We start from the raw sequence: 11,360 nt of genomic DNA on the forward strand, positions 1-11,360 counted from the left end.
CCTCAAAGAAAAGAACCCTTTAAAGTTTTGAAACCTGCAAGTGATGTGATTTGTTGAGGAAAATGTTTTCAGTGAGGGAACTCGTTCGGTTGCGACCGGTAGCAGACGATGTGTGTAGAATTTGACGTTGTTAGACGAGCCCCCAAGCCACGACATAAAAGTGCAAGAAATTCTAGAAAAGTGCGTGTTGGGTTGGATGGGTGGCCACGTAGCAGGGCTCGTGTGGCACGTTGGGCTGCCACGTCAGCGACAAATAAGAGCCACAAACGGGGCTTGTGCCGCAGGGAAGCTGCCACGTCAGCAACCGTGAATATCGTAACGCACGATTCCTTTCTCTTTGGTGGATCGATTTCAAACAACAAAAATTGATTTTTGGAGCAAAACAATCTTTCGGGAATTCTATCTCACTTCTCCTCCAGCTCCGAAAATCGACTTCCACGAGCTGAGATTGATTTGGAGCAAAAAAACAATCTTGCAGAAATTCTCTTCTCGTGATCGTCTCTTCGAAGAACACAGATTGATTTGGAGCAAAATCATCTCTCAGGGAGCTTACTTCGAAGAACAGAGATTGATTTCGAGTAAACTAATCTTTCAGGAATTCTCTCTCACTCGTCTGGAACTTGGCGGATCGACTTCAAAGATCAGAGATTGATTTGAAGCAAAATAATCTTTCGGAATTCTCTCTCACTTCTCTTGAAGCTTGGCGGATCGACTTCAAAGACTAGAGATTGATTGGAAGGGAAATAATCTTTCAGAAATCGTCTCGCTTGCCTCAATTCGCAGCTGAAACATTGGGCATCATCTGGAGGCGAGCGCTGGGTAGGAGGCCTCAGAAGGAGGTGGGCAGAGGAGTTCCTGTCTGATTTATTGACTGCACAAGCGCGGCATATGGTTCGAATTCCTTCTCCATTGGCGAAGTCCGAAATGCTAGGTATGCTGGCTGTTCTTCTCTGATGCCCCGAGGTCTCACCTGGAGTTCGGTACAGTTTTGAAGGCCACCTCTTAATTGTAATCAGGAAATTTGTTAAAGTGGAAGGGTGAATTCCTTTTGAGAAATCGTAGTTCTGTGCCATTTACGGATTGCAAGCGAGTTTTGTACTCTCGTAACTAGATTGAATTTAACTGTCGCTGCTGGGCTGTATTTTTCACTCGTCCTGATCCCGGCATTCTGAGTTTTGCAGGAAAGCTTTCTGAAGATGCCAAATTTTTGGTGAAAAGCCCTTCTCGAAAGGAGAATGGTATATTGCAGAAGATTGGTTGGGTGAAAAAAATCAAGCCTTCTGCGAGTAAGAAGCCGTGTAAAGAATTTCCCGCAGTACCGGAGGACCCTCCGTCTGCAACTGATGAGATCCCTTCAGATAATACCAGTGGCATCACAGCTTCTTCCACGGAAACTGATGAAGCCGATCTCGACAGCCAGAAGACCCAGTCCTTTATGTCATCGGATTCTTCATCGGATTCAAACCAGTTGAGGCTAAAAATCCAAGTGATGGAAACTCTTATTACCAACCTGCTAGATGCAGTGCGCTCGCTGGAAAGCTCCTACGCGCAACTACAGTCGGCGCACGAGCCGTATGATCCGAATAAACTGCAGGTAGCTGATAAAGCTGTGGTTTCTGGATTCACGAAGATTTCTGAATTGAAGCATTCTTATGATGAAAGACTTGCCCTTATCACATCCCATCAGATAACGGATGACCCTGAAGCGCAGCCAGAGGCTTTGAAGGAGAGGATTCTGAAATCATATGGAGGCCTAATCAATAACTTCCACGCGGAGCTTTACAAGAAAAATACTCAGGTGGAGAAGTTAAAAGATATGCTTGCACAATCAACACTGAAGAAGGAGAAGCTGGAGCGGCATTTGAAGAGGTTAGAGGAGAAGGTAGAAAGGTCTTCATGTTTGAATGTCTCTGATTATGTGTCGCCCGACCCGCAGCTGCTTGAATCTACAGTGTGGGGAGCATCAGAAGCTGCTAGAAGCTTTGCAAAGCTTCTGGTGTCTCTAATGAAAATTGCAAAGTGGGATTTAGACGCTGCTGCCAACGCTATTGAGCCAGGAATTTGCTATGCCAGGAGTGCAGACAAGAAGCTAGTATTTCAGTCTTATGTTTGCCATCGTATGCTAAGTGGTTTTGAGAATGAGAACTTCTACATAGACGGAAATTTCTCATCAGTTGTGGATCCTGACAAAAACAGACAAGAATGCTTTATTGAATTCCAAGAATTGACAACAGCAGACCCAATGGATCTGGTCAATGCCAATCCAGACTGCAGGTTTGCCAAGTTCTGTTTGAAAAAATTTGTGGATCTAGTACATCCTAAGATGGAGGAATCCTTCTTTGGAACTATGGAGCTTAGGAAACAGGTGTTGAACGGTAAACATCCACGCAGTCAGTTTTACCAGAGTTATCTCAAGCTGGCTAAGTCTATCTGGCTTTTGCACAGACTGGCTTTCTCTTTTGATCCCAATGCAAGCATCTTTCAGGCGAAGCGGAATGTGGACTTCTCACCCCTATACATGGAAAGCGTGGTGCAAAACACAGAGATTGACATGAGCAGCCTAGATGTGCTCCCAAAAGTAGGCTTTACAGTGATGCCAGGTTTTCGTGCTGGGAAGACTGTTATAAAATGTCAAGTGTATACTGTAGGGTGCTTACAAGAAACAGAATAAACCACATGAGAGAGAGAGAGAGAGAGAGAGAGACCACCATAGAGTTGTGGTCATGCTCAGTTACTAGCACTATTGCCAGTTATACATAATTGAACAGAGTAACTAATCTTTTATCCTTGGACACCTCATTTCACCTGTGACACAAAGTGAGGCCTGGGAAATCTTTATTTGGCTCCAATTTTTACTTGATTATACTTTTTTACAGCCAGCATGTATTAGTTTTATACATTAAATTTATCCCTAGGTATGGCTAAATCGAGTAGGAGGCTTACTGATGAATTCTTTTCATGATTAGAGTATATTCTCCTCCCATTGCTGGTGACTGTTTCTGCTTTTAATTCGTAAAAGAGCAACTAAGCATGCCATTTAACTGCTGGAGAGTAAAAGGATAACATGCATACATTTGCATACCCCTATTCCACATCATATTCCATTTATCCTCTAGTGGTAATGCAAACATTGTATCACTTTCAGTGTACGGCTGAGGCATATATTGGGCATGGTGAACTTATTACTTTGATGCCCAAACTTCTAGTAACTTCATTTCTTCAGACTCCAAGTTACTTTGTTGCTCCTAGAATACCCATGCTCAGTCATAAAGCTGCAACCAGTGGCTACTGCTTTTAAGTAGCAAGTAGAACACTGTGTGTAAATGATCTTGTTGTACCTTTCCTTCAGGCTGAAAATGGATCATAACAGATGGAAAATGGCTAATAATACAATATCTCAGGGTTCTATAGTCTATGATCACGTGTGGCCTGATGTTTAGAACTGTGTTACATGCCCAGAAATTGGATGTGCACGATAGTATTTGAAATGACCAGACTCTCATGGTTCTTGGATATTGGTTCAGCCTCACTAGTTTCAGCAGTGTGGCACCTGTGGTTACCTGCCTGGTGTTTAAAACTTTGTGTTACATAACAGAAATTTGGACGTGCATTGTAGTATTGGAATTGACCAGACCTATTGTTATTGGATATTGATTCAGCCTCACTAGCTTCAGCAGTGTGGCACCTTGTGAACTTTAATCATTATTCAAATGATTAGTTAGATTAGTCATAATGTTCGAACCAGTGGTAACATGTTATTTGAACTAGTGCTAACATGTTATTTGAACTTGAGCTTTCCTTCGAATGGTTACATTGTTGGATGCAACAGATCAGCATTGAACTGATCGAAAATTTTTGGCATGTGTGTGTGTGTGTGTGTGTGTGTGTGTGTGTGTGTGTGTTTGTGTGTGCATGTGTGTGTGTGTCTTTCATGCAGAAACAGAGTGCAGAAACAGAGGCTTTTCTTTTGGAGATGTATTGTGGGAGCTTTTTCCATTGGGGTGAAATTGGCAGCATGTCGCATTGCTTCCCCTTCCTGCCCCCGTTGTTCTCATCACCGTGAGACAGTTCCCCATTTGTTATGGTCTTGCCTGCACTCTCAGATATTGATCACTCATGTCTCTCATTTGCTGCGGCTTCAGTTTCTCTCTATCAGATTCAGGAAACTCTTCTGGATGTTTGAATGCTCCTCAGCTCAGATGTCTCCATTCCTCCTTTTCTTTCACTGGGCTCGTTTTTGGGTACTATGGACTATTTGGACACAGAGATTGCATTCTAGGATGGGACAACAGTTTCCTCAGGCATATGCTTTCTTCAGAATGTCCCTCAAGCAATCTCTATATGATAGTTATGCTGTGAGGGACCTGGATGCTACTAGCCTTGAAGTGTTTTCTGACTGTTTTTTAGTTCTTCCATTAGGCTCTTTTTTGGGGTCTAATGTCATGTACATTGATCTCATGTTAATAATATAGTTACTGGTTTCACTTTTTTTTTTTTTTTTTAAGTGTGTCTTTCATGCAGACAAGCGGGAGCTGTGTTTTCCGCACAGTTTTGCTCTTTCCCATACAGCCCCGTCGTACACTCTGCTCTTTCCCGTACATCCCCGTCCATACAGCTCCGCTCCTGTTTCCGTACAGTCTGCCCTTTTCATATAGTCTGCTCTTTCCCGTGCAGCCCTGACCGTACCTTCGTACAGTCTGGTCTTGTCCGTACAAACCAGTATATTTTCCGTACAGTCCCGAGTTCTCGCTCATGTGCTTTTCCATACCCTCCTGTGTCTCGCTTGTTTCTGATTCTCTACTTCTCCGTACAGTCCCTCTTGCCTTGTCGTATTTCAATCATGGCTTCAGGTTCGGATGTCAGTACATATGCTCGAAAAGAAAGATCTGCAGATGCTAAGGGCCGCCCTTCACAGCCTGCAGCACAAGATGATGAACTTACTATGGAAACTCAATATGTGTTTGATACCCTCAAGGATGACTTTCAGCAATCACGACAGGAATGGGGCAAACCAATTCCAGAGGTCACGTACATATTGAAATTGCCCTCCCTCGCGAATCCTCTCAGGAAATTATCTCAAACCGCGGTTATAATTTTCTTTCCAGGAAGAATCCCAGCAACCAGTGATGTCGCACAGTGGATCAAGTCCTTCCTTGGAGGATGCTTTATAGAGGGAGTACATTTTGCCTCTAGAGGCTTTTATGAGGTGCATTTATCAAGTGCTTTATGTAAGCAGAGATTACTTGAGCTTTCTCCCCTCTTTTTTACAAGAAGCAGATGGTTCATGCTATGCTTTGGTCCCCAAACAAGGATTATCAAAGTCTTATACGATATCATTGTCCTGTTTGGGTTGAGGTTGTTAACTTTCCAGACTATATGCATGAAGAATTACCTGGCATGGCTGCTACTTTGGGACAGGTCATTTGTCCTCCACGCCCTATGGGAAACCGCAACAGGTTCTGCATTCTCTGAGACACTGATTCACCCACCCCTCCTTCTATTGCAGTGGAAGTTAAGGGAGTGCAATTGGAAAAAAAGTATTTTGAATTGAAATGGGGTGTGTTTGTAGGAGCTTGTTTTGCCTGCCACAAGTTTGGGCACCTAGCCTCTGAATGTCCAATGGTTCTACATCAGCCCCCTCCCAATGCATTACCGTCCCAGACACGGGAAAAGAATGAGAATTTGCAAGTTAAGACAGCAAATAGAAATGGAGCAAAGAATGCCAAACCAATCAATCAGGTGCAATCACTTGCTGTAAAAGGAAAAGAAAAAGAAAAAGAGAAGATGAAGGCATCTGTGGGAACAGATCGGGATGGTTTTCAATAGCCTAAGAAGGTGGTTGTATTGAAGCAACGCCCCTTTCAATCTCGTCAATGGGATGCTTCTTCTCCCTCACCAGGACAGGCTTCCACTTCAACTCCTGTCCTTCAAAATTGGGTGGGGGTTTTGAAGAAGGGCATCCCCATATGTGATTCTGAAGAAGGGGAGAATGCTATATCTTTCATGGATCATGAAGGCATGCAGCCCATGCAGGCAGAGGCTTTGCCTCTTTGATATCTTGTTTCATACTTATACTTTTCTGTATATATCTCTTTCATGCATCAAACACTTAAGTGCTTTACATACAATGTACAGAGCCTCTGCAATGTCTCAAAGTGGAGGCTTTTCTGGAATTATGTACATAAAATGTAGCCAGATATTGTTTGTTTGCAAGAGCATAATCAACACTCTAAGGCTGGTCATCATGATTACTTTGGCGGTTATGATATATATTATGCTGGTACCACTACCTACTCGGGTGTGTGCATAATAGTTAGACATGAGCTGGAGCCTCAATTAGCCTTCAATGACAGTAGTGGCAGATGGATGGTCATACAATGTAATGTCAATGGTGATATTCTAGAGTGTGCATCAGTCTATGCCTCCCAGACCTCTGCCATGAGGGCTTCTTTATGGGTTTCTTTAAGCAAATATCCATGGAGATCTAATGCATTTATCTGCGGAGATTTTAATAATTCCCCTCTGCCGAGAGATAACACCACTTCAAGATCTCATATGCTATCATCAGAAAGGCAGAAATGGGATAGCATGCTTCTTTCTGTGCAGGCTGAAGATTTATGGCTGCTTCTCCAAGGGTCAGTGCCTGGATATACTTTTCATCATAATGCATTTACTACATACTGGGCAAGGCTTGACCGATGGTATTTGTTTTACCCACAACAATATGCAGATTTTAGCGCTCATCTCTTCATAGATTTCTCATTGGGCTTGTCAGATCATGCCCCATTATGGATGAATCTGCAACTTGGTATGCCACTGGATGATTTGCCACCTCTTTCCAGTAGATTACTGCATGTTAATCAAGCTTATCTCCGACATCACTATTTCCAGCAAATGATCAGATTTGCAATTCATCCCTTGGCTTTGCATGCCCAGGAGGACATGGATTATGCTTGGGACAGTTTTGTCTCTCGTATACAGAATGTCATTAGGGAGTATGGAAACTGGCATATAACTAAATGGAGGAATGAGGTTAAATGGGCAAAGAGGACAGCACAACAATTGACTGAATTTTCACATTTAAGGCCTCTCTCTGAATCAAAAAAGGATTTCCTTTCACATGCTCGGATCAAACTGACTAATAATGATCAAAGGAAATTGCACAAATGGCAGATTAGAGCAAGAATGAAACCCCTCATGGATAAGGGTTGCTCATCAAAAGCCTTCTTTCAGGGCCTGCATGCTACTCGAAAGAAAAACTCATGTCTAAGGGTAAGGAAGCTAGATGGCTCTTGGACGCACTCTTTCTCTGATCTCCAAGATAAATGCCAAAATTATTTCCAGAAATTGTTCTTTGCTCCTGGTTCCCCATCAAATCAAATGACTGATGCGAGGATTGAATGTCTTCAATATGTTTCTGAGATAGTGGAAATGGATGATGCTCTTACATTGGAGAGCCCTTTTATTGACACAGAACTTGATAATACATTGTCCCACCTCAGTAAATACAAGTCCCCTGGCTGGGATGGCCTTACGGTGGAATTTTATATTTCTTTTTGGGATGATTTCAAAGATGTCCTTTTGCAAATGATCAATGTTGTCTGGCAAGAAAATCACTTGTCGCACCTTTGGAAGCATGGCATAATCAAACTTGTGCCCAAAAAACATTTATGTGACCATATGTCAGATTGGAGGCCTATTACTTTGATGCCTGTAGTTTATAAACTCATTGCCAAAATGATTGTGTATAGGCTTCACGGGATACTGAATGCGGGCCTTCATCCTCATCAGTATGGGTTTGTGCCTGGGTTTGTGCCGCGAAGACAAATCCATGACAATATCTCCAATGCATTGACTGCAATTGAATATGCTAAGTACTCACATCAAGATGTACTCATATTGCAGGTAGATATTGCTAAGGCATTTGACACTGTTCAATGGGATTTTATCTCTCAAATCATGACAAAGTTGGACTTTGGTCCCAAGATAGCAAATGCAGTTTATTGGCTTTATTCTGGCTCTACTTCTCAGTGCATCCTTGGGGGTCATCTATCTCGGTCATGGACATTGGGTAGATCAGTTAGACAGGGCTGCCCTCTTAGTGCTCTCTTCTATGCCATTGCGACCCATCCCCTCTCGATGTATCTTGATCATCTTACAAACACAAGACAGATGACTGGTCTTAAAATCCCTAGGGCTACATCTTTTTTGGCACAAGCATATGCTGATGATTCCTTCTTTATGCCACAGAATTCTCCCCAGGAAGTTCACATGCTTATGACCACACTATCATTGTATGGATTAGCAGTGGGATTGCATGGCAATTTTGACAAATCTAAATTGCTTCCCCTGAAACAATGTGACTGGCATTCTATGCTCTGGCCAGGTCAGGTGGTGCATTCCAAAGATGTAGTCGGGCGTTTGGGATATCCTATCGAATGGCATATCACCAAGAAGCAGCAGTTAAAATGGATCTTCCAAAGACTTCAACATAAACTGGAATATTGGAAAATTTCTACTTGGCCACTTCATGTCAGGCTCAGAATAGTACAGTCCATTGTAATGTCCTATGTCCAGTTCTTTTTGCCTTTGCTACATTGGTCCTCCAGAGATATTTTAGCCTTTATGTCTCAAGCTATGGAGCTGTTATGGAGGACAGCTCCATAACACCAAGAAGCAGCAGTTAAAATGGATCTTCCAAAGACTTCAACATAAACTAGAATATTGGAAAATTTCTACTTGGCCACTTCATGTCAGGCTCAGAATAGTACAGTCCATTGTAATGTTCTATGTCCAGTTCTTTTTGCCTTTGCTACATTGGTCCTCCAGAGATATTTCAGCCTTTATGTCTCAAGCTATGGAGCTATTATGGAGGACAAAAACTGCTGTGAAAGCATTGAGACTGATGAAGATGGAAATGGTGTGCTCTCCTAGGATGCATGGTGGACTTAATGTTCTCAATATAAGATATCATGTACTTGCAAGGAAGGCGACTATGCTCCATACTTTTTTCCGTCAACAACCACCATGGACTTGTATGATAGCATCCATGTGTGTCAACATGAGGACATCTGCTTATGGCCATTGGACTACTAATCATTGGGAGGTTGTCATTGGGAGATTTGTAGGGAAGATACCTGGTTGTCCTTTCTCTACTGCTCTAATACTTGACTGAAAACAAGTACTTTCTAAGGTCAAATGGGCTCCCGATAATTGCTCGGGGACAAACTCAATGAGGCAAGAAAGTATTCATTGGAGTGCCATCTTTGACATTTCACTTGCTTTACAGGAACCTGTTCGGGCATATAATCTCATGAAATTGGGAATTAGATACATAAATGATGTGGTAGATAATCAGGGCTATGTCTTATCTTTTTTTCAGGCCACTGCTTCCTATGCATTGGGAATGCATCATAGGTTGATATGGAAGAAAATTGATGATTTGTTACATCCTCTTTTACGTGTTCCTCCTGTGGCTCGCACAGACAGGCTTATGGATTGGCAATTGCAACCCTCTGCTACATGCTCTCATCATGTTCCTCTGCCTGCCTTGACCTCCATCAAAGTCTACAAGCTTCTTCAACCTGCTCCATGGATTCAGCAATATGCTAATACTCTGTGGCATATCAGGAAGCCCCTCTCATGGTGGTGGAAGAATCTCAGAATATTATGGAAGTGTAAAATGCCTTTGAAATAAAGACTTTTTCTTTGGAGATGCATGACCGGCACATTGTCAGTGGGAATCACACTTGCCAAATGTCACATTGCACCATCCACATGTTTACGATGTCAGGCTCCTTCAGAGACTGTCCCTCATTTGCTTTGGCACTGCCCGTGTTCTAGGAACCTCCTTGGGAGAATTTTAGATCATCTTCGGCTCCGTTTCCGAAGTCACAGATTTGGGAAACATTTTTGGTTATTTGGCAGATTTATGAGGTCTTTGTCTCAATACTCACTATTTCTCTCATGGGTGAGATATTGGGCTCTTTGGACAATCTGAAGTGAGCATAATTTGGCATACTTGGGTCGGCAGATTCACAAGTCATATGAATCTTTCCAAGCCTCATTGCGGCAATCCTTATATGATGTCTGCCATGAGGGTGATATACATGCTTCTTGCATAGAGTTTTTCTTTTTATGTTTCTAATCTTTGGGATACTCTCCATTTTGGAGACTTCCCATCTTGTAAATTTATGAGAATATAAATACACTGCACTGGATTTTACTAAAAAAAAAAGTGTGTGTGTCTTTCACCCAAAAAAAAACGTGTGTGCGTGTGTGTGTGTGTCTTTCACCCCAAAAAAAAAAGTGTGTGTGTGTGTGTGAGAGAGAGAGAGAGAGAGTGAGTGAGTGAGAGAGAGAGAAAGATGTGCGCTCGCACACATGCGCGCGTGTGTGTGTGTTTGTCTGTGTGTGTGTGTGAGAGAGAGAGAGTCCTAATTTTGTCTTAAAGACCACAAAGACTTTTCTGTAGCAGCATTCAATGGACAGGATGATAGTTTATGTCTCAATGATGATGACCTGCACACATCTCAGATAAGCATTGTTTTGCTGAAGTTTGTACAATCCCTATGAATCTTTCCAATAAGGTGTTGAGGAAGTACGGGACAGAGGAGTGCACACGATATGTAATTTGTACACTATATGTACTCTGAACATGATGAAGGAGGTATACATCTTTATCCCTTAGGGTTAGGGTTAGGGTTAGGGATTGTTCCTATGTACTCCTATCTAGAATAGTACTACTCTTTACACCTCTTATATTGCACTGCATAAGTAGAGGGTGCATGTACAAGATGAATGTCTGGATTTTATGGTGCATATGATATAGAAATCAAGCTAAAATGGGTAAAAGCTGAAAAGATTAGAGTATCGTGTGCTAAGCAAAGTGGCTACACATCGAAATTCTTTATATTTGAATACATCTTTTATTAGCACTGTGTCCTTAGAGGAGTGCTACAGTGGAGGATTGAAACTCTTTTTTGAATTTCCACATGTAATTTAAAAAAAAACTACCCAAGTTGTGTGTTTCCAATTGCCATTTATGGAGACCATCCTTTAAAAATTGCCTTTTAATAGCCAACCTACCTTTAAAATTTTGTTTGCTTTCTCTTTTGCATCCAAAAGTGCTTGCTGTACCGTAAAGCTGAAACCATTAAAAGGTCAAAAGAATGTCATCTACATAGCAGAAAATACACTGAATCTAGTTCAAGGGAAAGGCATTGTCCGTATGAACAATTTCACTAGTACAAAAGGATTGGTGAAAGATGTAACTCTGTGTTCCGAAACTCAGCAAGAACCTCTTGTTAGTAGGTCAAATAATGAAACACAAATATTGAGTCATCTTCGATGGAGATAAA

The 11,360-nt window shown here is 42.1% G+C and overlaps 1 protein-coding gene across 1 annotated transcript; it reads left to right on the forward strand.

Moving 5' to 3' along the window:
* The first annotated feature begins 383 nt into the window (after positions 1-383).
* LOC147884074 (protein GRAVITROPIC IN THE LIGHT 1-like) lies at positions 384-2,832 on the forward strand. Its single transcript, XM_087398513.1, has 2 exons — positions 384-931; positions 1,182-2,832. Exons 1-2 carry the CDS (start codon positions 889-891, stop codon positions 2,669-2,671), a joined length of 1,533 nt encoding a protein of 510 aa, XP_087254639.1. The 5' UTR covers positions 384-888; the 3' UTR covers positions 2,672-2,832.
* Positions 2,833-11,360: the final 8,528 nt, after the last annotated feature.

The sequence above is a fragment of the Dipteris shenzhenensis genome, chromosome 27, assembly GCF_047967505.1.
Source record: "Dipteris shenzhenensis isolate YYH24624 ecotype China chromosome 27, Dip_SZ_1.0, whole genome shotgun sequence".
NCBI classification, from domain to species: Eukaryota; Viridiplantae; Streptophyta; class Polypodiopsida; order Gleicheniales; family Dipteridaceae; genus Dipteris; species Dipteris shenzhenensis.